Genomic DNA, 26,656 nt, shown 5'->3' with positions numbered 1-26,656 from the left:
GCCAGTTGGCACGAACTGAGGCAGCCTGCATGCTGCACTTGCCTGCTCTGGGGCTGAAGAAGAATCAGGGATCCACAACTGGTTCCTGATTCTCAGTTTCTCCTCTTTTCCTCATTTTTAGGACTGCCCAACTTAGCTTTGTTGGGGGAGGTAGTCATATTTTGTGGGTGCACTCTAGTTTCAAACAGGGCTAGTCAAGCTCCTATCCTGCTCTCCCCAACACATCTACATGTACTCATCTCCTCCCAAAATCCAAGCTCCAACTCATGCCCAAATGTCTAAACAGCAATTTAGAGCCATGTAGCTTAAGCCCTGCAAGCCCAAATCAGCTGATCCAAGCCAGCCAGAGGTGCTTAATTGCTGTGTAGATGTATTTAAAGATTCTGGCAGGTTTAAGTGATCCATTAATTGGTAGGGATGCAAGATGGTTCACAAAAAATACTGAACCCAAAAAAACTCACCAGAAATTTCTGTTGAGAAAAGAAAAGAAAAGAAAAGAAAAGAAAAGAAAAGAAAAGAAAAGAAAAGAAAAGAAAAGAAAAGAAAAGAAAAGAAAAGAAAAGAAAAGAAAAGAAAAGAAAAGAAAAGAAAAGAAAAGAAAAGAAAAGAAAAGAGAAAAGAAAAGGAAAAAGGAAAAAGGAAAAAGGAAAAAGACCACTTTAATTTCCAGGCCGCTCCCTCCCCCTTCCTTCCATCCCTGGATATCCCAAGCAACCTTCTATCGGGTGCCCGAGCCAAGCCTCAGGAAAACCAGAAAAATTTCTGAATTTTTTTACCGGACAGAAGGCACAAATACCGAGCTGTCCAGTTCAATACCGGACACCTGGCAACACTACTAATTGGACACTTTGACAAAATTCAGTGTCATTATGAAATACAAGTTATACAGATGTGTTTAGCCAACAGCAGGCTTGATTTTTTCCATTTAAAAAGCATTACTGCCGACAAAATAACAATTGCATCATAACTGTTTGGTCAGTTCAATCAATGTGTGTCAAATCTTTTTGAATGGGTTACAAACATTTAATATACATTACTTAATACTCATATTTTACTGCATTTTATAAAAATTATATAACCCTCTCAGACCAAGATTTCCCAAGTTGTGTGCCTGATATTAAGCCCCTATATAAAAGTTAAAAAATCTCATGTTAGTCTGTAACTTTAGAAACGTGTGGTCCTGTGGCACCTTAGGGACTAACCAAAATATATGAATTGTGGTTAGTTCTTAGGTGCCATAGCACCACTCGTTGTATATCAAGGTTAAATATTTAAATACCTAACCTGATTTTGAGAGGCACCAAGCTCTGAAAACTTTGACTTAGATAGGAGCTGCTAATGCTGAGTAACTGAAAAAAAATCAAGGCCACAGAATTCATATATAAATGTTTTAGTCCCCGTTTTTTAAGAAAATGTTTTAAGATTATCTGGTACATTCATATACAATGTGAACACTATGTAATTTGTAGTCCTGTGTGAAATAGTTCTAACTGGATGTTTTCTGATTTCACAACAGTTCTGACAGCTATTTCTTTCTACATTAGTACTTTAACCTGAGTAGCAGAACTATGAACGCGATTAATAATGTTGACAAAGCACAACCACAGAGTGTTTTAAAAATCCTTGAGACTACATTTGTTTAGTTACACGAAGAAAACAAATGACAATTTTGGAAAACAGGTAAGAAAATAAAATGAATATTATTTACTTCTCTTTCTCTCATCTTTTTACTCAAGTTATAGTAGTTATGAGGAATATCTTCTCTTTTACCCAATTGTTGGGATGAGTGCAGCAACAAAATGTCTAGTGGCTCAGGCAGAATTTGAAATTCCTGATTCCAGCCTAAGAAATACACCACCAGGCTGATTCTAGCCTTTGTTAAGAAGCTTGTTCAGTTCCATGAATTATATGCTGAATCTTCTCAGCATCTTGTTCTAAAGTTTTATTTGTAGGATCAATCTTGAGAGCAGCTTCATAATCCTGGAGACCTAATATTAATACAGCAAGAAGATTATTAATCCTATATACAATAATAGTTACTTTACATACTGTGCTGCTGTAAGGTTTCTTGTGCAGCTGCTCTTTGCTGGTGGGAGAGAGTTATTTTCCAGCATAATTAAAGCATCCTCAAAAAGAAGCATTAGCTATGTCTGCAGGAAAGGCTCTACTGCCAACATAGCAATGTCTAGACCAGCACTTTTGTCAGTGAAACATATGCTGGCCGAGGTGTGTTATTTTCACACACTCTGAAAAAAGTTTTAAGGACAGAATTGCTAACGTGGAAAAAGCTACGACCTGTGAATAGAGTAGTTTGAAAAGATATAATGAATGCAAAGGGGAATGAGGAAATTATAAAACAGATGTAAGTGATAAAAAGGTTTATATAATCTAAAACTGGATATATAACTATATGAGAAAAGTCACTAAGCAATTCAAAAGGAGATGACATGGCCAGAGTAGAGGAGAAAGAATAAGAGTTTAAATAGCAGCATTTTAAAAATTTTGCCTCATAGCTTCTCTCTCATTTTTAACTTTGCCTTGTGAGAGAAGTATGGTATATTATACTGGTTGGTGGGTGAACAGTCATTATAGATGTTCTAAAAAATACAGGAAAAAATATTTCACCTGTCAAAAATTTACACATTTCAGAATAAAAATAATGTTTTAAAAAGACATCTTGTTGATGACTTCATGAAAAAACAGTGAAAATTTTTTATCTTTGAAAAACTTTGAGAGTTTAAGATTTTTCACTTTTGGGGATATATAATTGTAATGGCTTTTCATATTACACATATACTAGGGTGCTGTGCCCCCTGCTTGCTATGCTCGCCAACCCCCCTCTCTCTGGGGGTAGGTGTCTGGCCAGTGGGAGGGTACAAGAGCAAGGTGGGAGCAGGGTGTCTGGCCAGGAGCAGGGTGGGAATAGGTGTCTGGACGGGGTGGATGTAAGACTAGGGGAGGATGCAGGAGCAGGTTGGAAGTCAGGGTCTCAGTGGAAGGGGTGAATGAGGGGGCTGGGAGTGTGGGATCTCAGGTTTGGGGGGTATGAGTGAGCAGGCTGGGGAGTGAGGGTTCTCGGCCGAGGGGGTGCGTGACAGGGCTGGAGATGCAAGGAGGGGGGAGGCTGTGTGGCTCCCAGCCCCCTTGGGAGGGAGAAGGAGAGAGGGCACACAGCTCCTCCTCCTTCTCCGCAGCACCAGGGAAGGGGCAAGCCTCACATCACCAGCTACCCCAGGAGGAGGGAGGAAGTTGCATGGTTCCTGGCCCCACCCCCGTAGGAGGGAGGAAGGCCTCATGGCTCCACTCCCCCCCAGAGGGGGGGGAGGCCTTGTAGCTCCCCCGCCCCCGCAAAGGGGGAAGGAGAAGCATCACAGCTCCTACCCTGATGGAGTTCCAGGGTGGGAGGCCCCGCAGCTCCCACTCCATGGCACTGGTGAAAGGGGGGAGGCTGGAGGCAGGGCAGTTGAGGGGGCCGTGGGCCACAGAGTGATGTGATGACATCACTCTATTGTCCTGCAGGGACAAAAAATTGAGAGAGAGAGATTTCAACAATAAAAACAATTTCTGTAAACATGGCCCCAAAACTGAAAAACATTTGCAGATTCAAAAATCTAAATTCTTACCTTCAGTATACAATTCCAGCTGACAAAATGCTGTCCCACGCCTCACGTAAGCTTTCACTCTAGCATCAGCATTGTCTGGAACAGGTGGTATCAGTAATTCTAGCGCCTTTACAAATAAATATACCCAAAATATTTAGGGTCAGATTTTCTGTGGCACAACTTCCCATTTACAGGTACAACTGCACCCACAAAAAAATTTCATTCTCATTTAATTTCCTGGTTTGTGGTATAACCACTAAGATTTACATACATAATTTGTTTGCAGGTGTGAAAATTTAAGCGTAGTTTTAGAAATGCAAATTATACCACAATAGGGAGTCTGGATCTTAGAGTGGTATATAATGCATTAATGATAGTTTGCAAGCAGCAAATATATTCCATTATCATAAGCCAAGATTACTAATTATGCTACACACAAAATATTTCTCTGATTATTACAGGCATTAGGAAAAACATTTGGAACCTCATGGAGTACTTAACTCAAAACAGTGATTTTTATGGCTCATTTTTTCTAAAATATCCATACATGTTGGCTACTCTTGCCAGCCACCTTGTCTCTCGGGGAAGGCAGGCCCAACTTTTCCCCCGCGCCCTGGCCACCAAGGAGAGAAGGGCCAGGGCCACACCAGCCCCAGCCTCTCAGCCTCCCTATTTCCATGCCCCCAGCCGCAGCCAGCCCTGGACTCTCAGCCCAACCACCCTCCCCCCTGGCCGCAGCCAGCCCCGCCTCTCCACACATCCCAACCTCCCCCCGGCCGCAGCCAACCCCAGCCTCTCCACCGCCTGACCTCCCCCGCACCAGGCTGCAGCCAGCCCCAGCCTCTCCACACACCCCAACCTCTCCCCAGCCATAGCCAACCCCAGCCTTCCACCCTCTGACCCTTTTTCATTGCACTTTTGCTGTGTGGACGCGTTCTTTCGAAATAAGCTTTTCTGGAACATCTCTTCCGGAAAAGCTTCTTCCGAAAGAAGTTTGCAGTCTAGATGTAGCCACAGACACAGCCCACTGCAGATAACCGAAGCAGGCAAGGCTAGGAAGTTATCAACAGATTCCCTCACAAAAACAGGCTCTGCTGTTGACTTTACCATGGAATGCTCAACCCCTGTCCCTACTCCATCCCAGGCTTGCCTCATCCCACCCCTACTCCACCTCTTTCCCAGAGCACTTGTGTCCTCCCTTCCCAGCCTCCTGAACTCTGTGTAACTATTAATTACTGCAACTAGGAGCAACTGGTAAAGGGGAGGGGAGGAAAGACCGGGACAACCCACTCCAGACTCTACCTCTGCCTGCCCCTTCTCCCTCCTCCAAGCAATGCAACCATGGGGAATAATGGGACTGGGAGGCCAGCATCAGGGGTCCACCCCCACACTTACCAGTACAGCAAGCAGAGCAACCCGGCCCCCAGTTCACTGTACTAGATAAGCCATGTTGTCCCACTCCTCCACTGAGTGACACCTCGAGGAGCACAGCAAGCTGGGAGGAGCACAGCAAGGTGGGACTGTTGCTCTGCTCACCCTGCCTCTACCTTTGAGTGTCAGGAGGGGAGGTGGGCTCCTGCTAGTTCCCCTGTCTGGCCCCTTGCCCCTCCTACCCATGGCATTTGGGGCACATGCACCCTCATGTCGCTATGGCTGCAGCAAGAGTCGGGGAAGGAGGGAAGTGGAAGGCGCTGATCTATGAGGGTCCGCTGGCAGCCAGTATTCATTCGGGCTATAGTGGAGCTGATGGGGGTGGGTTACTAGCACCCCTCTGTTACAAACTGTGCAATGCTCCCGTACCAAGTCCCTGCTATTCTGGAGAAGTCTACAAGCAGTGGACAATACAATTATAAGGGAGCATTGCATAATTGAAGAATTTAGGAACATAAGAACAGCCATACTGGGTCAGACCAAAGGTCCATCTAGCCAAGTATCTAGTCTTGCGACAGTGGCCAGTGCCAGGTGCCTCAAAGGGAATGAACAGAACAGGAAATCATCAAGTGTTCCCTCCCCTGTCACCCCATTCCCAGCCTCTGACAAACAGAGGCTAGGGACACCATTCCAACCCATCCTGGCTAATAAGCATTGATGGACCTAACCTCCATGAATTTATCTAGTTCTTTTTTGAATCCTATTAAAGTCCTGGTCTTCACAACATCCTGTGGCAAGAAGTTCCACAGGCTGACTGTGCACTGGGTGAAGAAATGCTTCCTTTTGTTTGTTTTAAGCCTGCTACCTATTAATTTCCTTTGGTAACCCCTAGTTCTTGTGCTATGGGAACAATTAAATAAAACTTTTCCTTATTTAAACTTCAAATGAAGCATATTCTCTAATGGAGTAGGGATGTAACATCAGAAGAATGCTAAGTGGGAGAACATTATGTGAGGCTTTACTGTATAACTGTTTATGTTCTTTTCTTGAAAGGCACTATTCTTTTATTAAAAATAGAGTTACTGTATCGATCAAGTCCCAACTTGTGTGATTATACTGAATAAACATAAAATTTTGAAACCATCATTAGCCAATCATTCCTCCTTTAATCCAACCATTTAATAGTCATTTTTATCTATCATAGGGGTTGAACAATCCAAAATATTGACATATCATTGTCCAAGTATTTAAATTAGTGTGCGCATAACTATTTACATACATTGCTTGACAGAAAAGTTAGCTATATGCTGATTTAATATCAAATCCATGTTTTAAGGAGATGGTTACAATAATCTACTTTATGAGTAATATATTTTTACCTTAGATGAATCTTCAATGGTCTTGTGCAAATTTCTCAATTTAAGGTGGCAAGCAGCACGATTAAGATATAAAACTGGAATCTTATTATTTAACAGAATTGCCAGGTTATAGGCATTTATAGCTGCAAGATAGTTTCCTGTTGCAAACATTTTGCTGAAAACATAACAAAAAGTACATTTTAAAACAAGGGGAAACATGCCTATTATAAACAACTTGCACTAAACTAACAATTTCAAACAAGTTGAGAAATTTAAGACTTTAGTACTGAAAAACAAGATATTTCCAAAGACATAGTGCAGACAATTTAATGTCACACTTCTAAGAAATAATGATTACTAAGTATAAACTCCTGAAAAACAGAGGCCATAAACTCCCAATAATTCATGCATCAAGCTGATAACTTATATTTGAGCTTTATCATATCTTTTACAGAGATACCCAGTCTTGATTTAAAGACTTCAACTTACGGACAACCCAACACACCACTAAGTATATTGTTCCAATAATTAATTACCCTCTGTTAAAATTTGCAGTTTACCTCTAGTCAAAGTCTGTCTGCTTCAGCTTCTAACCACTGGATTTTTTTTGGCATGATTGAAGAGCCATTTGCTATTAAGAATCCCTTTCCCCATGTAGGTTCTAGTAGACTTTAAATAGCATGTAATTGAATAGTTGTGTAATCTCATCGTATTGTAATAGTTACATTACTATTTAATAGCCCCTGGGGTGAGGCTGGCATATATAAAGGATGCCAGGAAGGAGACCTTTGCCACCCTGCACTGCTGCCTCTTGTACAGAGGCAGCAGCGTGGGGCCCGAGCTCCCCATGGACAAAGGCTGCATTGGCATCTCATGGAGCAGCCTCTGCCTGTGGCAAGCCTGGGCCCACCATAGACAAAGGCTGCTCCTTAGCAGCCTCCCCTGCAAGGCAGCAGAGCTGGAGATTGGGGGGGGGGGGGAGGAGGACAAACAGAACTGGTGCTCAAGGGGAGCCGCTTTTAAGCCGGCTCCTGCCTGTCCTCCTCTGCTGCCTCTGGGGAAGACAGCAGGAGTGTGGGGAGGCAGCTCTGCAGGAGCCGATATGTGTGGGGAGCCAGCTTGAAAGCTGGCTCCCCATGTGTACCAGCTCCTCTTGGGCACTGGCTCCTGCCCTCCCCTTGCTGCCTCTGATACAGCAGCAGTGTATGGGAAGTATGAGTAGTCAACAGGATTCACCAATAAGCCCAGGCTTATCAGTTAATTCTGTAGCCATCTACACATTGACATCCCTATTCTTAACCTTCTCTTGAATAAAGTAGACTGAGCTTCTCATAATAATGTTAATATACCACCTACTTGTTATATAGCACATTTTATCCCTAGATCACAGAATTTTACAAAGGAAGACAGCACTGTTATTCTGATTTGACGCAGGGAAGGAAGCGATTTGCCTAAGCAAGACAGTGACCTCACAGGCCAGTGGCAGGACATTCTTCCAAGTCCAGCCAAATACACTTATCCCTTCGGCCATACTTTCACTTTGAGCCATTTTTTCCTAGAACTCAAAGATGGAGTGTATTCATTATTTGTAAATTATCCAGGTAAAACAAATACAGAAAATAAAATTCTGCCCGAAAGGGTAAAATACAAACAAAGTTTTCTACACTAAAAAACAGAATCAGCATTTAATATCCTAAAATTAATGCATTCACGAATTATGTTTCTGATATATGGTTATAAGCATATGTTGAAATGAGTCTCACTCACTTTCCTTTGTCCTTCAACCAGTCTGGATTCTTCTCCTCCTCATTTAAATCCTTCAGCTCAGAAAAATTAGCATTCATTGCTCTACGAGCCTCTGCTTGCTTATGCAGCCACTGTGATAAGATACATGTGCAAAATGTTAGCATTTTTCAAAGCTTTATACTACAGAGCCCACAGCCTGCGTAACTCAGATTTTTAGCAGTTACACAGTCACCATATTACACAATCTTTAACATCCCTAGTGTATAGTGGGGCTCCTGGTGCCAAAACAGTGGTGGAAGACAAATACCATTAGAGCCACAATTTCTGCAATACCATGAATTTAATAGGGCTATCATTATAGTTCATAGGTGGCTACAATAACGTGGTACAGTTATATGTTTCTTTTCAAAATATAATTTCAAGTAATCATAGAATCATAGGACTGGAAGGGACCTCGAGAGATCATCGAGTCCAGCCCCCCGCCCTCAAAGCAGGACCAAGCTCCATCTACACCATCCCTGACAGATGTCTATCTAACCTGTTCTTAAATATCTCCAGAGAGGGAGATTCCACCACCTCCCTTGGCAATTTATTCCAATATTTGACCACCCTGACAGTTAGGAATTTTTTCCTAATGTCCAATCTAAACCTCCCCTGCTGCACTTTAAGCCCATTACTCCTTGTCCTGTCCTCAGAAACCAAGAGGAACAAATTTTCTCCTTCCTCCTTGTGACACCCTTTTAGATATTTGAAAACTGCTATCATGTCCCCCCTTAATCTTCTTTTTTCCAAACTAAACAAGCCCAGTTCATGAAGCCTGGCTTCATAGGTCATGTTCTCTAGACCTTTAATCATTCTTGTCGCTCTTCTCTGTACCCTTTCCAATTTCTCCACATCTTTCTTGAAATGTGGCGCCCAGAACTGGACACAGTACTCCAGCTGAGGCCTAACTAGTGCGGAGTAGAGCGGCAGAATGACTTCACGAGTTTTGCTTACAACACACCTGTTGATACAACCTAGAATCATATTTGCTTTTTTTGCAACAGCATCACACTGTTGACTCATATTCAACTTGTGGTCCACTATGACCCTTAGATCCCTTTCCGCCATGCTCCTTCCTAGACAGTCGCTTCCCATCTTGTATGTATGGAACTGATTGTTCCTTCCTAAGTGGAGTACTTTGCATTTCTCTTTATTAAACCTCATCCTGTTTACCTCTGACCATTTCTCTAACTTGTTAAGGTCGTTTTGAATTATGTCCCTATCCTCCAAAGAAGTTGCAACCCCACCCAGTTTGGTATCATCTGCAAACTTAATAAGTGTACTCTCTATCCCAATATCTACATCATTGATGAAGATATTGAACAGTACGGGTCCCAAAACAGACCCTTGCGGAACTCCACTTGTTATCCCTTTCCAGCAGGATTTAGCACCGTTAACAACAACTTTCTGACTACGGTTATCCAGCCAATTATGCACTCACCTTATCTTGGCCCTATCTAAGTTATATTTGCCTAGTTTATCAATAAAAATATCATGCGAGACCGTATCAAATGCCTTACTAAAAGACTTTAGTATATGACATCCACCGCTTCTCCCTTATCCACAAGGCTTGTTATCCTATCAAAGAAAGCTATCAGATTAGTTTGGCATGACTTGTTCTTCACAAACCCATGCTGGCTATTCCCTATCACTTTATTACCTTCCAAGTGTTTGCATATGATTTCCTTAATTACCTGTTCCATTATCTTCCCTGGGACAGACGTTAAACTGACCCGTCTGTAGTTTCCTGGGCTGTTCTTATTCCCCTTTTTATAGATATTTGCACAATATTTGCCCTTTTCCAGTCTTCCGGAATCTTTCCTGTCTTCCATGATTTTTCAAAGTTCATAGCTAAAGGCTCAGATACCTCCTCTATCAGCTCCTTGAGTATCCTGGGATGCATTTCATCAGGACCTGGTGACTTGCTGACATCTAACTTTCCTAAGTGATTTTTAACTTGTTCTTTGTGTATCCTATCTTCTAAACTTACCCTCTCTCTGCTTGTATTCACTACGTTAGGCACACCTCCAGACTTCTCGGTGAAGACCGAAACAAAGAAGTCATTGAGCGTCTCTGCCATTTCCAAGTTTCCTGTTACTGCTTCTCCCTCCTCACTGAGCAGTGGGCCTACCCTGTCCTTGGTCTTCCTCTTGCTTCTAATGTATTTATAAAAGGTCTTCTTGTTTCCCTTTATGCCTGTAGCTAGTTTGATCTCATTTTGTGCCTTTGCCTTTCTAATCTTGCCTCTGCATTCCCGTGTTGCTTGCCTATATTCATCCTTTATTATTTGTCCTAGTTTCCATTTTTTATAGGACTCCTTTTTTATTTTGAGATCATGCAAGATCTCCTTGTTAAGCCAAGCTGGTCTTTTGCCGTATTTTCTATCTTTCCTACACAGCGGAATTGTTTGCTTTTGGGCCCTTAACAACGTCCCTTTGAAATACTTCCAACTCTCCTCAGTTGTTTTTCCCTTCAGTCTTGCTTCCCATGGGACCTTACGTACAAGTTCTCTGAGCTTATCAAAATCTGCCTTCCTGAAATCCATTACCTCAATTGTGCTGGTCTCCCTTCTACCTTTCCTTAAGATCATGAACTCTATTATTTCATGATCACTGTCCCCCATACTGTCTTCCACTTTCAAGTTCTCAACTAGTTCCTCCCTATTTGTTAAAATCAAATCCAGAACAGCTTCTCCTCTGGTAGCTTTTTCAACCTTCTGAAACAGAAACTTGTCTCCAATGCAGTCCAGAAACTTATTGGATAGCCTGTGATGTGACTGTTTTTCAGACCAAAATGTAATATCAATTATTTCAATCACTCACTTCAATTTATAGTCCTGCCTTCCCTGCCATAATGCTCATATTATGAAATACAACCAAAGTTTTAATTTGCAGAGGTGATGGGGAAAATTGGCCAGTGATGTAGAATAGTTTACTTTTCAAATTAACTTAGCAAGCTGTACTTATTCACCAGGAAATCCATAGGAAATACAAACCTAGCATTTATACAACAAGTTTCAAAACACATACTAGGAGTGATGAACCTAAGGCCCGAGGGCCAGATGCGGCCCCTGGGTTGCCTGAATCTGGTCCCTGAGGCTTACAGCCTCCCCCAGCATTGGGGAGCCCACACTGGCATTCCAAACAAACATACCCCTGCCAGCTCTCTGCAGCCCCTAGCCTCAGACTGAATTTTCTGTGGGTCAACAGCCCCCAACCCAAAAAAGGTTCCCCTATTCCTGACATGTACGAAGGATGTCAGGAAGGAACAAAGCAACTCTCAGCATTCTACAACCACAGGAAATGGATAATAAGGAATATAGCTATCTTAAGTTAAAGTTGAATTACCATAACTACACAAGCAAAGAAGAGAATATACTTATATCTCCTTTAAATTAGAAGTGACTAATTCAATTATTCACAATATCTCTAGTTTAAACTAATTTCAATAAAGGAAAATAAATTAGAAGTACAGGCAGTCCCCGGGTTACATACAAGATAGGGACTGTAGGTTTGTTCTTAAGTTGAATCTGTATGTAAGTCGGAACTGGCGTCCAGATTCAGCCGCTGCTGAAACTGATCAGTTTCAACAGTGGCTGAATCTGGACGCCAGTTCTGACTTACATACAGATTCAACTTAAGAACCCCAGGCATCCCCAAGTCAGCTGCTGCTGAAACTGATCAGCGGCTGATTCCAGGAAGCCCGGGGCAGGGGCTTCCTGTAGTCAGCCACTGGTCATTTTCAGCAGCTGCTGACTAGGGGACACCTGGGGCAGAGCAGCTGGGGTGCTGCTGGGTTGGTCCAGTGGCACCCAGAGCGGCGCTACGGGACCAACCGGCAGCGCCCCAGCTGCTGTACCACAGGCGTCCGGAGCAAAGCCGCGGAGCACGGGGGCAGCGGGACAGCCCAGACGCGCCGTGGCTATCCTGCTGCCCTCGGGCTCCGTGGCTTTGCTCTGCTTTGCTCCCCGTCCCCCTGGTCTTCAGACCAGGGGGACGGGGAGCAAAGCGGCGGAACACGCGGGCAGCAGGACAGCCCAGACGCACCGTGGCTATCCTGCTGCCCTCGGGCTCCGCGGCTTTGCTCTGCTCTGCTCCCCGTCCCCCAGGTCTGCAGACCAGGGGGAGGGGGAGCAGAGTAGAGCAGAGCGGCGGAACGCGCGGCCAGCTGACAGCCCAGACACGTCTGGGCTGTCAGCTGGCCGCGTGCTCCGCTCTGCTTCCCCCCCCCCATGGTTTGCAGACCAGGGGGAGGGGGAGCAGAGCGGAGCAGAGCAGAGCGGCAGAACGCGCGGCCAGCTGACAGCCCAGACGCATCTGGGCTGTCAGCTGGCCGCGTGCTCCGCTCTGCTCCCCCCCCCCTGCAGATCAGGGGGAGGGGGAGCAGAGCGGAGCACAGCAGAGCGGCGGAACGCGCGGCCAGCTGACAGCCCAGACGCGTCTGGGCTGTCAGCTGGCCGCGTGCTCCGCTCTGCTCCCCCTCCCCCTGGTCTGCAGACCAGGGGGAGGGGGAGCAGAGCAGAGCGGAGCAGAGCAGAGCGGCAGAACGCGCGGCCAGCTGACAGCCCAGACGCGTCTGGGCTGTCAGCTGGCTGTGCGTTCCGCCGCCGCTTTGCTTCCTCTCCCTGGTCTGCTCGAGACCAGGGAGAGGAAGTGCCCCGTTCGTAACTGCGGATCCGACATAAGTCGGATCCGCGTAACTCGGGGACTGCCTGTACATCCAACTTCATGAAATAGGAACTTTGATAATGTTGCATCTGTCTCATATCAGAAATAAGACCACCACATTGTAACTTCTATTTCCAACAATATGACTAGCAAAATATGAGCTTCCCTGCTTAATTTAGTAAAGCAATAGAAGATTCAATCCCATAGACTACAGTTAGTCACATGAATGAATAGCACAACAAGCACCTCTAAGTATAGTAACAGTACCCTGCAAAATGAGAAACTATCCTTACCTCTTCCTCTTCAGCTACTCGGGATTCTCTGAGAGCTGTAGGAAACATCCGAGATGTGAAATTAATTTTAATAGTTCCAGCAGTTCGAGGAGCAGGGACACATTCTTCTTCTAACTTCTCAGAAAATATATTTCCAGACCTACCAGCTGCAAAGATAAAATTAAATAACAAAAAAAGTAAATTTATTTTTCATTTTTTCTTTTACCATACTTTCAAGTAAATTTAGAATTTATAAAGTAGAAATACATTGCAAGTTTTATATTCTGAAGAAACAGCTCTAAAAAGATTTAAATATACTGATTCATGAAAGCTGGTTATATTGTCATACACAAGTAAACTCACAGTATGTAAAATTCCTGTAGGATGTACAAAGGATGGCACTTTGTAAAATCTGAGTTTCATGTAAGTCAGCTTTGGTTTTCACGTGAATTTCAGATACAGTTATAGATTTGGGGTTTGGAAAATAGGGTTACACTGAATGGTATAACATGCAGAATCACCACATCACTTTATTTTTACACTGAATATCATGTAATGTTTTGGGGCACTTCAGTTTGTGTTAGGAACTTTATAGCTATATTCCATGAGAAAGAAGTTTGTTTTAATCCAATACTTGTGCAGTTTAGGCGTGCATAGAATCACTAATAAAATATATTATTTGTAATGAAGAATCATGCCACCTCCTACTCCTCTCATCAGAAAGACAGCATTCTGTTGAAGGCCTCGAAAGAAAAGAAAAGGGTAAAAAAGAGCTAAGAACCAAAATCTGCCCTTATGTGTAACTTAGCACCTTGACAGCAAGTAAACAAGAGACTAAACCAACTGGAGTCTAAAAGCAGAGTAACCAATTCAGAACAGTACCTATATATGGAAGTAGAAGATATCAGAAATGCCTAAAAAGGTTTAAGAATTGAATTTTTAATTAACAATATAGGATCTAGATGATAAAGAAAAGGTAAAAACTTTATTCCAGAAATACCACTTCTTGTAGATGTACTTCTAGTCTTGGAAATTCCCACATTTAGAATTTTTGTTTTATTTATTTCTTGCTTTTTCTTCTCCTCTATGTGTTTCCTTTCTTGACATATTTCCTCTTTTCTTTGTATCCTTCTTTGCTTCTCCACATTCCTCTGCTTTTCTTTCCATATCTCTAACTCCTCAGTGACCTTCTTTCGCTCCTCTTCTTTCAAATTTTCAATTCTTTTTCTCTCTGTTTCTTCTAGCTGTTTGAATGCAGAACTATCAGAACATGTGATGTTTGGTGAAAATGAGTAAAAGAGGAACAACAGTTCATATAAAATAGTGATAGAGATGCAGCCATGTTAGTCTGGTCTCGCTGAAACAAAAGACAGAACTATGTAGCACTTTAAAGACTAATAAGATGGTTTATTAGGTGATGAGCTTTCGTGAGCCAGACCCACTTTCTCAGATCTTCCGCGAATTGATCTGAGGAAGTGGGTCTGGCCCACTAAAGCTCATCACCTAATAAACCATCTTGATAGTCTTTAAAGTGCTACATAACAGTTCATACAGACCTTCTCAATTCTATACAACAGCATTATTAATATGACATTATATATTGAGTTGAGGGATTCTAGAAAAATTTTTGGAAAAGGGCTTCTATATTAGCATTTAAAATAACTCAAGAGCTAGAAAAATAAATGTTTGAATCTATTTTAATATCACTACCAGCAGGGTAGGCTTAGAAAACATAGGAAAGCGTGGTGCTCTTTGCATATTCTTATTCTGAAGAAACTAAATTTTTCTTTGCACTGCTTTATAGTACTTGGTAGAAAACTACCAAAGAACATATAGAAGCTTAGCATGTAACACTCTTTTCTCTGATTCAGTAATGGACCACTCCTGCAACTGGATATTTAGGAATACATTGCTACTAGAGCTGGTTCATCCTTTTGATGTAATCTCTGATCCACTTCTGGTTACAAAAGATCCTTTGTTACTATTCAAAAGAGAAAGGGATTCTTTAGCTCCTATATCCTACCATAGTTCAGCTCAGTATCTCAGGGAAATTTTGAGCTACAAAAAGATATAGTTTTATTTGAATATATTATTCATTTCCCATTTCTCTTTAAATTTAGCTGCCCATAGAGTACCTGCCACAATTTACTCAAGAAATGGCTCCGTTTTCTCAACACTGAAAGTGATTCCTGCATATGCAATCTGGAAAGCTCTAAGATTTGTGTATTGTACTTTTAAAAGCTATAAAGTTTTGATAGTGAGGGTAAGTAACCATTGAAACAATTTACCAAGGATCAGGGTGGATTCTCCATCATTTAAAATCAAGATTAGATGTTTTTCTAATTTGTTCTAGGAATTATTTTAGAGAACTTCTATACCCCAAGTTATACAGGATCTCAGAACAGATTATCAGAATGGATCCTTCTGGCCTGTGAATCCATGACACCATCTACTTGCTTAAAATATTTATATGGGATTATTCTGTAGAGGGAAAGCCAATAACACAGTCCTATTTCATTTTATGAATAAGCAACACTAAAATTTAACATGGTCATGGTATGCCAAAGAGCGATTTGATACAAACACACACATATAAGTTGCCATTTTTGTGAGCAGAAACATTGTAGGACAGACATAGATGACTAAAGAGGAGCGTTAATGCGAAACCTGTATACCACAAATTTGCTATTCCAGAATGAATGTGAATAAAATATTTATAAAATTCTACATTACATAATCCTTCTCGTTTGTGACAAGTAATTGCAATCCTAATCTCCTTTTAGATACCAACATCTGCCTGATCTCATAAAAAATCAATTTATAATTAATATGCTGACAGTCCTAATTTTTCTGTACACAAGTTTTTTCCTCCATGTTGTTCCAGACCTAGCAATGTATATACCCAAAGAACTAGTAAAGGAGGAATCAACAGTTATACAAACTCTCCTCACTTTAACAATATCTTTTCTAAAGTAGTATTTTTTATTATTGAACAGAATATTTAACCCTAAGCCTGTCAGATTGCTTCAGGTAGTCAAGTTAGTCAGTACAGGATACACTTAAACAATAACAAATGGTCTGATAGCCTATAAAGTGCTAGCAAAACATGTAGATGGTATCACAAGCTTTCGAGGGCATAGCCCACTTCTTCAGATGACCAGAGATCTGAAGAAGTGGGCTGTGCCCACGAAAGCTCATGACACCATCTACTTGTTTTGTTAGACTATAAAGAGCTACCAGACCATTTGTTGTTTTTAAATGTATCCTGTCAGACTGATTGGCTACTGTTTAAGATATTATATTTCTTGTATTTAATTTCTGTAGAGTTGCATATAAATTTACCTTCATTGTAGCCTCCAGAGCATATTTTTTATGTTCTTGTTTTGTAACCGCTTTTGATTTTTCCTCCTCATTTGCCTTCTCTTGGGCTTTTATGACAGCATTCTCTCTTATTCTCTGCATTTTCTCCTTGTCAGCTGAAAGATCATCATTTGAGAAATTTAAGACTGAGGTACATGTGTTATTTTGTGTAGAGGGAAACAAAAATTCTCTCATTGTATCTGAACAAGGTTTTACAAGACCTATAATCCTTAGATCTGGGGTTTTTTTTTTCCTTTTTCTTGTTAGCAACAGAGCTTGCTAACAAAAACATTGCACAGTATAAGGACACCGAAAGCAACTACTGTATAACAAAATTTAATTTATTTTCATTGTCATACATAATTGTAATGCAAACTCAGAGTTACTTTCATTAAGTCTAAAGTTATCTCTAGCGATATGTCTACACTGCCACCCTAGTTCGAACTAGGGTGGCTAACGTAGGCATTTGAACTGGCAAATGAAGCCCGGGATTAAAATATCCTGGGGTTCACTTGCATATTCCTGGGCGGGTGCCATTTTTAAATGCCCGTACTTCGAACTACCTGCCCACAATATACGCGGCATGGACTAGGTAGTTCAAATTAAAGCTCCTAATTCGAACTACCATTATTCCTCCTGCAGGGAGGTTTAACGGTAGTTCGAATTAAGAGCTTTAATTCAAACTATCTAGTCCATGCCGCGTGTAGGCACAGGCAGGTAGTTCGAACTACGGGCATTTAAAAATACCCGGAAACATGCAAACGAAGCCTGGGATATTTTAATTCCGGACTTCATTTGCAAGTTTGAATGCCTACATTAGCCACCCTAGTTCGAACTAGGGTGGCAGCGTAGACATACCCTAGAATATTAGCTTTATACGTGTACAGGCAGTCCCCGGGTTACGAACGGGGCTTTTCTTGCCCCGGAGGACGCGGGCGGCGGGACCACCCAGACACGCCGTGGTCCCGCCGCCCGCGTCCTCCGGGGCGAGAAAAGCTGCTCCACGCCTCCCTGGGAGACGCGGAGCAAAGCCGCGGAGGACCCGGGCGGCAGGACCGCCCAGACGCACCGCGGTCCCGCCGCCCGGGTCCTCTGCGGCTTTGCTCCGCGTCTCCCTGGTCTGCTGGGGGCTCCCCCCCAGCAGACCAGGGAGACACGGAGCAAAGCCGCGGAGGACGCCGGCGGTCAAATCCACGGCGTGTCTCGGTCCCACTGCCCGCGTCTCCCTGGTCTGCTGGGGGGGGGGGAGAGGGGCGCAGCTAGTGTGCCCCACCCCACCCCCCAGCAGACCAGGCTTTTCTCACGGACGCCTGTGGTAGAGCAGCTGGGGCGCTGCTGGTTGGTCCCGCAGCGCTGCTCCTCGGCGCTACTGGACCAACCCGGCAGCACCCCAGCTGCTCTGCCCCAGGCGTCCTGATTCAGCCACTGCTGGTCAGTTTCAGCAGCGGCTGAATCAGGACACCTGGGGCAGAGCAGCTGGGGTGCTGCTGGGTTGGTCCAGTAGTGCTGAGGAGCGGCGCTACTGGTCCAACCCAGCAGCACCCCAGCTGCTCTGCCCCAGGCGTCTCCAAGTCAGCCGCTGCTGAAACTGACCAGCGGCTGACTACAGGAAGCCCAAGGCAGAGTTGCTCTGCCCCAGGCTTCCTGGAATCAGCCGCTGATCAGTTTCAGGAGCAGCTGACTTGGGGGCACCTGGGGTAGAGCAGCTGGGGTACTGCCGGGTTGGTCCCCGCAGTGCCGAGGTGCGGCACTGCGGGGACCTACCCAGCAGCACCCCAGCTGCTCTGTCCCAGGCGTCCAGATTCAGCTGCTCTTGAAACTGATCAGCGGCTGATTCCAGGAAGCCCGGGGCAGAGAAGCTCTGCCTTGGGCTTCCTGTAGTCAGCCGCTGGTCAGCTTCAGCAGCGGCTGAATCTGGACGCCAGTTCCGACTTACGTACAAATTCAACTTAAGAACAAACCTACAGTCCCTATCTTGTACGTAACCCGGGGACTGCCTGTATTTCAAACACCAAATGTGATCCTTTGCCTTCCCAAGGCCCATATGCATGCCACTGTCATTCCTGGTCTTTGCATGTGTAGATATGGACTATTTATGGCAATTACAAATACAGTAAAGCAGAAATATCCAACAATACTTTTACTACTTGGACACAAATATTTGGAGATCAGTGCAGAAAGTCCTCTTTTCTTTGTTCCAAAAGCAAACAAGTTTATATACTTCTGTGGAGTTCAAATGGTTCTGAATAAGCCCAAAGCTATTAGAATTTGTGATAAAAATGAAAGGTGCACTTTCGCTGAAATGTCAGTGAGGAATCAGTCTCTAGCATTAACAATAAATCAATCCAATAAAATATGTCATTACATTTGGAAGTAACCTTAAGTTTCTGGTTCTTCTCAAGGCAGTGCTAGTGGGGCAGAGCTAAAGTTCTTTGAATTTTGATTTTTCTAGGTTAATACTCGTTGGTGTGTGTTTTTGATTTTACTCTGTTCAAATTGGGATTGATGTTGGAGAGGAAAGAAATACATGAGCTTTGTCACAAAGAAAAAACTACAATGTTCTACTTCATGTCATGCCTGACAAATCTGATTAGCATCTATGATGACGTACTGGCTCTGTGTATGTGGGAAAGTCAATGGATGTGATATACCTTGACTTTTGCAAAGCTTTTGATATGGTCTCCCACAATATTCTTGCCAGCAAGTTAAGGGAGTATCAAGTGGATAAATGGACTGTAAAATGGATAGAAAGCTGGCTAGACTATTGAGCCCAACAAGTAGTGATCAACGGCTCAATGTCAGGTTGGAGGTCAGTTTCTAGTGGAGTGCCCCAAGAATCTGTTCTAGGACCGGTTTTGTTCAACATCTTTATTAATGACATGGATGAAGGGATGAATTGCACCCTCAGCAAGTTCACAGATTACACTAAACTAGGGGGAGAGGCAGATATGCTGGAAGGCAGAGATAAGGTCCAGAGTGACCTAAACAGATTAGAGGATTGGGCCAAAAGAAATCTGATGAGGTTCAACAAGGACAAGTGAAGAATCCCAAGCATTGTTACAGGCAGGGGACTGAATGGCTAAGTAGCAGTTCTGCAGAACAGGACCTGGGGATTACAGTGGATGAGAAGCTGGATATGAGTCAACAGTGTGCCCTTGTAGCCAAGGAGGCTAATGGCATATTAGGTTACATTAGGAGGAGATTGCCAGCAGATCTAGAGAAGTGACTATTCCCCTTTATTCGGCTCTGATGAGGCCACATCTGGAGTATTGTATCCAGTTCTGGGCCCCCCACTATAGAAAGGATGTGGATGCATTGGAGAGGGTCCAGAGAAGGGTGACTAAAATCATTAGGGGGCTGGAGTGCATGACCTAGGAGGAGAGATTGAGGGATTTGGGTTTGTTTAGTCTGCAGAAGAGAAGAGTGAGGGGGGATTTGATAACAGCCTTCAACTTCCAAAAGGGAGGTTCCAAAGAGGCCGGAGAAAGGCTGTTCACAATAGTGACGGATGGCAAAACAAGGAGCAATGATCTCAAGTTGCACTGGGAGAGGTCTAGGTTAGATATTAAGAAAAACTATTTCACTAGGAGGGTGGTGAAGCACTGGAATGGGTTACCTAGAGAGGTGGTAGAATCTCCATCCCTCAAGGCTTTTAAGTCTCAGCTTGACAAAGCTCTGGCTGGGTTGATTTACTTGGGATTGGTCCTGCCTTGGGCAGGAGGCTGTACCTGATGACCTCCTGAGGTCTCTTACAGCTCTATGATTCTGTGTGCCCAAGAATTCTTGTGGGAAAAGGGTTTGATATGTTTTTGCTTGCTTTTTAAATAGTCAGTCTATGTTCCACAGTAGACAACTTACCATTTTCCATAACCAGGGAGTCCCACATAGCCATTTCTTTTTTATATAAAGTGAAGAAAATGGTCTCATTTCTGATCTTTGCTGTACTACTAGTGTCATCAACAGGCGCATACAGAATAGCTTCAAATAAAAATGGAGGAGCATTTACCTATAAAATATAAATAGAAAATATACTAATTTTAAAAGTGTTTTGTTAAATAAAATGTTTAATAAGATTGTGACTAAATAATAAATCCCCACCTGCTATATATATTGGACAAACCGGACAGTCCCTACGGGAAAGAATCAATGGACAACAAATCAGATATCTGTAAAAGGAACACACAGAAACCTATTTGGGAACACTTCAATCTACCTAATCACTCTTTAAAAGATCTCCAGGTGGCTGTCTTGTCACAAACCAGTTCTATTAGTCAAATACACAGTGAGGCATTGGAATTACAATTCATCTACAAATTCAGTTCTCACTGTGATCATCATCTCCTCAATCAGGACAATGGATGGCTGGGACATTACCAACCTAACATTCAATGAAGGTGCCAACAGCTCTCAATGTGGATTCTTGTGTTAATTCCCTTTGATACTAATCTGCTTCCTTTTCAATATCCAATTTTCCAGGTGCTTATGGCACCAGCTCTGCCTACTTGTTTTTCCCTTTGATATTTTTATTCCTTCTGCTCCTTGTTTCCTTCCCCCTTCTCTTTTTCCTCCCCCCTGCTCCCTTCTTCCCTATTAATTTTGGGTCTGCAAATCCTAAACTCAGAACTCCGGTCATCTGAAGAAGAGGACTGTGCCCATGAAAGCTCATAATATAATCTACATGTTTTGTTAGTCTATAAAGTGCTACCAAACCTTTTCTTGTTTTTTGCTTTATCAAAATAAACCATGAAAATCTTAACAGCTAGTAAGAGACTCTACTAATTGTATTGTAATATGCTGTAAAATATATAATTTACAACATCTTGGACTCTCATTAAAAACAAAATAAAATTAACATTTATAAAAGTTCATACAGTGTAAAATGCCAAACATTGAGACATAGAGCTGCAGTGATAATGCAAATTACTTATGGGATTAACCAACCCCCCAAAGTAGCAATAAAATATGTTACTTTGCAACACTAGTTGCAGCTTTACAATTTCCATTACATTTACCGTGCTTACAAAAAGTGTAACTGTGCAAAAACCACTCTGCAGCGTCTCACACAAGGCACTGCCAATTATTTTTAGACAAAGATCTAGTTTAATACAATTTTAGTTTGGATGTGCACGTCCCCTATAATGACTGCATTGATTAAAATGTGTTGTATTTTATTTTCTTGTCACGGGAAAAGAAACTTGCTGCCACCCTCAAAGCCGCAAACGGAAAACGGACACGGACGAGCATGAAAAGGACACGGGAAGAAGGATTTCTAGCGGGTGGAGGAGGGGAAGCGGCAGGGGCGCTGCCTCTTGCACAAAATGACCCACAGGGAGGTCCGCAGGAGCTAGGGACCCCTTTAGCACCGCCCCCAGGCGAGGAGAGCAGGGAAGACAGCGTAGGGCTCTGCTCAGGCTGGGAGCGGGGGAGATGGACAGAGGCCGCCCCACCTTCAGATACTGGTCAGTGCAAAAGATGTTTGCCTGGGTGACCCGGACGCCCCGCATCGGCAGGGAGAGGAAAACAGCAGAGTCCGTCTGCCGCCAGCTGTAATCCCGCACCCAGACCGGCATGGCCGCTGCCGTCGCGAAGGGCGCACTGTAGCGGTTGCTAGGGGAGGGCTTAGATTTCCCACTGCCCTCCCCCTAGCACTTCCGGGTCTGGAGCCAGGCGGCGCGGCCCCCACTCGCCTGTCTACGTGGGGGTGGGGGGGGGGGCTGCTTCGTAAAACGGGAGGAGCGCGCGGCGCAGGAGCGCAGCCTAGGCAGGGAAGCATTGCATGCTGGGACTTTAGGCTATCCCGCCCGTAGAGAAACATTGAATGCTGGGATTCGTAGTCTGTGGGGAATCCCCTACGGCTAGCAGTGAGAGTGCTCACGCATCCACCTCAGGGGACCGTGGAAGGAGCCGAGAGCCATCACGGGACGTCTGAAGGGCTGGGGGCAGAAACACCTCATAAAAAAATTAGGTTTGGAAGAGACCTGAAGTCAGTGGTCTCCAACCTTTTTACACCTAAGATCACTTTTTAAATATCAGAGCAAGCCAGGCTCTACCCCATCCCTTCCCTGAGACTCTCTTCCTTTCCGGAGGTCCCACCCTCTCCACCGATACCCATTGCTAATGGAAACACACCATTAATTACATAATTACACCTGAGCACTTTGCTAGTGCTCTGTTGGGGTCCACATCCTGAGGGTTGAGGAGTTGTTTTGTTTCTCACCTTGGCCCCTGACCCCAAAAAAGTTCCCCTCACCTGCCACAAACAAAATATTGAAACCTTTTGGCTACGTCTACACTGGCCCCTTTTCCGGAAGGGGCATGTAAATTTCAGCAGTCGTCGTAGGGAAATCCGCGGGGGATTTAAATATCCCCCGCGGCATTTAAATAAAAATGTCCGCCGCTTTTTTCCGGCTTTTAAAAAAGCCGGAAAAGAGCGTCTAGACTGGCCCCGATCCTCCGGAAAAAGTGCCCTTTTCCGGAGGCTCTTATTCCTACTTCAAAGTTTGAAGTAGGAATAAGAGCCTCCGGAAAAGGGCACTTTTTCCGGAGGATCGGGGCCAGTCTAGACGCTCTTTTCCGGCTTTTTTAAAAGCCGGAAAAAAGCGGCGGACATTTTTATTTAAATGCCGCGGGGGATATTTAAATCCCCCGCGGATTTCCCTACGACGACTAGTGAAATTTACATGCCCCTTCCGGAAAAGGGGCCAGTGTAGACGTAGCCTTTGTGTTAGGCATAGGCTATGTCTACACTCACAGCTTCTTGCCCAAATAATATGCAAATGAGGCTAAGTGTGGAATAGTGCCAAGCCTCATTTGCATACCTACACTGCCCCTTCTTGCGCAAGAGGGTTTTTCTTGCGCAATGCCATTACACCTATTACTTTTCAGGAAGAACGCATTGAGCAAAAGGGTTTTTCTTGCGCAAGAAGGGGCAGTGTAGATTCTCCTCCTTGTGCAAGAGCCTCTTCTGAAAAAAATGGTGGCTCATTAGGTATGCAAATGAGGCTTGGCGATATTCCTTGTTTAGCCTCATTTGCATATTACTCTGCAAGAAGCTGAGAGTGTAGACATAGCCTATGTGTAACACAAAAGGTTTCAATATTTTGTTTGTGGCAGGTGAGGGGAACTTTTTTGGGGTCAGGGGCCAAGGTGAGAAACAAGACACTCCCAAAACCTCCCAACCCTCACGGATGTGGACCCCAACAGAGACTCTTCACTCTGCTGGTACTTCAGCCCGCACAGGGGGAGGGGAAGGAATAAGAAGGATTGAGGTTCATGGCTTCCCCTAGGTCAGATTTACTTTTCTGGGATTCCCGAGTTAGTGGATTTTGTGGACCCCCTTAGGCTATCGAGTAGGAACAAAAATGAAGGGCTCAGTGTGTGGGACAGGCCTGCCATTGAGTGGGATAGGGATGCAGGATCTTGGCAGAAGGTGGGATGCAGGGTCTGGAAGGGAGATTAGCAGCAGGAGAGGTATGGGATGGGGGTACAAGAGGGAGTTGGGGGCAGCAGGGGGTTGGGGGCAGTAACACAGAAAAAGTGAAAGGGTGAGAGTGCAGCCAAATAGCTAGTTGGGGAAGGAGGCAAGGAACTGGGGAGTAAAGGAAAGTGCAGCTTCTGCAAAGCAAAAATTATATCCCCCTTCAAATCTTCCCTTTGCTCCAGCCTCCCTCCTCTCAGCCCGATCCCCTGCATCACCTCATGACCCTCACTGCAACCTGTCCTATCCCATCCTGCCATAGCCTGATCCCCTAAATCGCCCCAGGCCCCATCCTATCCTTCCCCAGCATCCTCCTTCTCTCACACACACACACACACACACACACACACACACACACACACACACACACACACACACACATTCCTGTGCCCCCAACGCACTCACTGGCAGGACAGCAGCGCTGGAACTCTCAGCCTCTGAGGAGCAGCACTGGGATGAAGAGGGGGAGGGGGCAGTCTCTTCCCTGCCCAACCCAGCTCTTTGCCTATAGGCAGCAGCTGCAGGGCAGGGGGCTGGGGCAGGCAGAGCCTGGAGCTGCCCAGAATAGGTTTCAGCTGGGCCAGCAGTGGGGCACTGGGGAAAGGGCTCTCTGAACCCACACACAGCCTGCTGGAATAACACAGCCTAGGCCTATCCCCAGTTTGCACATGTTCCAGCCACCCAGCCCCCTCCCAGAGCAGGAGGCAAGAGCAGATATGCACGCGTGCCTCTCCCAACCAGGCAAGTTAATAAAGAGCCGCCTGCGCAGCTGCCCCTCTTTGATCAAGCCCAGCTGGAACGTGGCACAGCCTCAGCTGGCTGAATGCCATAGCCAGCTGGGCTGGAGCAAACAAGGGGCAGCCACCTGGGTTGAAAGCTGTGGCCAGCTGACCGGGTGGCTGCCCTTTGTGGCACAGCCTCAGAAGGCTGAAAGCTGCTGCTCGCAAAGCTGCACCGCACTCCAGCTGGGCTGGATCAAAGAGGGGCAATCCACCCTGCCAGCTGGCTGCAGGGATCAACCCTAAAGGATGCTGTGATTGATGAGGTAGGGAGTAGTTTGCCTTAGCCAACAGCATTGCTGTCAGACTTTTAACAGCCCAGTCAGTGATGCTGACCAGAGCCACTAAGGTCCCTTTTCAACCAGGTGTTCTTGTTAAAAAAAATGGATGCCTGGCAACCTTACTACTTCAGCACCTCAACTCCAATCCAGCATCAGGGCAGAAACCCTGTGCAGGCTGGCTTGACTGCCCACAGATATGACCTCTGGGAATATACCTGTCCTCAAACCTCCTGGATAGTGTTCCAGGCCATTCCCAGCAGGCCTCTCACCTGCTGCTGTAGGAGACCCCTTCTCTTTCAAACTGGGGACAGACCTTCTCTCATGCTCTGAAAAGTCACAGATGACTGCAGAAAGCCCATCCCTTCATTCTCCTTCGGAGACAGCAACTGGAAGTGGCTTTTGGACTAAGGATGTAAGAAGCAAGTAACCACAATTTGTATAGAATACACAATTAGTCAACAAGGGACCTCACTGCAGCTCTGCAGTTTAAATGTAGTAGAAGCGAGGCATGCAGGCAGCCTAGCTCTTATTACATTTAAACTGTAGAGCTGCAGCTCGGGTAGGTCCCAGTCCCACCTTGTGCTAGGTCTCAGACCGCTGCGCCTCTGCATTTTAAATGTAGTAAGAGCCGCCCAGCTCTTACTACATTTAAAGTGCAGAGCAGCAGCAGGGGTAGGTCCCGGACCAGGTTCAAGCCATCTCTGAGCAGTTCTGGCTTGCACCTGGTCCTGGACCACTTCGCCTCTGTCTCCTGTCACCCGTCCACCTGCCACCATGAAGACGGTGCTGGAGGGAAAGGGTTTTTTATCTGGCTCCCTTAGCACGGGCTCTTGCTTCTCCCCGCTGCCTCTGATACAGAGGCGGCAAGGGGGGGAGCAAATAGTCAAGTAGTGACTCAACTTCCCAGTAAGCCTAGGCTTATCAAGTAGTCAATTACTTAAGTAGTCACCTGCATCCCTAGTTTGGACCCACAGTATTTCAAAAAAGTTCAGACCAACTATTGTCACATGGAAGTTGACGAAACCTTAAAGTCCTGTCTCATCTCAGCCAGATGTGCACCTAAGAGGCAGCCTTGGAAAAAATGTGAAAAGCGGAGGACCAGATGCTCTGCTCTGCTCTGCTGAGGGCCCCTCTGCACTACTGTTGGTGAGACTGGCCCACAAGGAATTCCCTCATTTTCAATTTCCAGCTCGGCACAAAGCCTAGACAGCACCACTGTATTACCTCCTCCCCTTTGCATTTTCCAACATGCTGGAGAATGGGGGGGGGTGGCTGAGATGAGCACACAGTGCTCTGACTATTTTCAGCTGAGCAAGGCCCATAAGCAACCATAGGGAGTCTAAGAATAAACCAGTTAAACCAGCCATGACGCACAAAGGAGCCCCAAAAAATTCAGGAACAGAGAATCAGGGCCACTATTACTTTGTGGTTTTGGTCTGTCTGTCTGTCTCACACTCACACTCAAAAACTGGAGTAAATAATTTTGAATTACTAGTTAAAAATTGTGTATTTTCCAGGATTTGTATACATTTTAACTTGAGGCAAACTGCTAAGATGCAATTAAGTGATATTAGTAGCTTTTCAAAACCAATCATGAGTGTATAATGAAAAACTGTTTCCAGAATCAGAGCTTAAATTAAGTGAATCGTGCTCCTGCTAACTTTGTGAATCCTGCAATGGGCTCCCTAGAGGTTCCCATGC

At 44.7% G+C, this 26,656-nt stretch overlaps 1 protein-coding gene across 2 annotated transcripts; it reads right to left on the bottom strand.

The window, feature by feature from the left end:
- Nucleotides 1–1,374: 1,374 nt before the first annotated feature.
- DNAAF4 (dynein axonemal assembly factor 4) lies at nt 1,375–22,124 on the bottom strand. 2 transcript variants are annotated; one of them, XM_006112497.5, is made up of 10 exons: nt 21,866–21,983; nt 20,517–20,548; nt 20,277–20,424; nt 16,401–16,534; nt 14,059–14,302; nt 13,080–13,225; nt 8,099–8,208; nt 6,353–6,506; nt 3,624–3,729; nt 1,375–1,988 (listed from the first exon to the last, which is right to left on the bottom strand). In XM_006112497.5, exons 3-10 carry the CDS (start codon nt 20,308–20,310, stop codon nt 1,879–1,881), a joined length of 1,038 nt encoding a protein of 345 aa, XP_006112559.1. In that variant the 5' UTR covers nt 20,311–20,424; nt 20,517–20,548; nt 21,866–21,983; the 3' UTR covers nt 1,375–1,878. The 2 variants fall into 2 exon arrangements, with proteins under 2 accessions (XP_006112559.1, XP_075753407.1); XM_075897292.2 differs by lacking the exon at nt 20,517–20,548 and having other exon boundaries at nt 21,866–22,124.
- Between the last annotated feature and the right edge of the window lie 4,532 nt (nt 22,125–26,656).

Source organism: Pelodiscus sinensis, chromosome 14 (assembly GCF_052426305.1).
Source record: "Pelodiscus sinensis isolate ZL-2025 chromosome 14, ASM5242630v1, whole genome shotgun sequence".
In the NCBI taxonomy this organism is placed as follows: Eukaryota; Metazoa; Chordata; order Testudines; family Trionychidae; genus Pelodiscus; species Pelodiscus sinensis.
Note: the sequence above shows the minus strand (reverse complement) of the source record. Positions and strands in the feature narration are given on the sequence as shown.

What these genes read in the sequence shown, in the direction of transcription:
- DNAAF4 (XM_075897292.2), bottom strand. Translation starts at nt 21,988, where the DNA reads ATGCCGGTCTGGGTGCGGGATTACAGCTGGCGGCAGACGGACTCTGCT. An exon ending in AAGTACATCTACAAGAAGTG is followed by an intron (nt 13,226 to 14,058) that starts GTATTTCTGGAA and finishes TTATCTTTGCAG; the next exon opens with CTGGTAGGTCTGGAAATATA. An exon ending in TGGTTGAAGGACAAAGGAAA is followed by an intron (nt 6,507 to 8,098) that starts GTGAGTGAGACT and finishes TTATGTTTTCAG; the next exon opens with CAAAATGTTTGCAACAGGAA.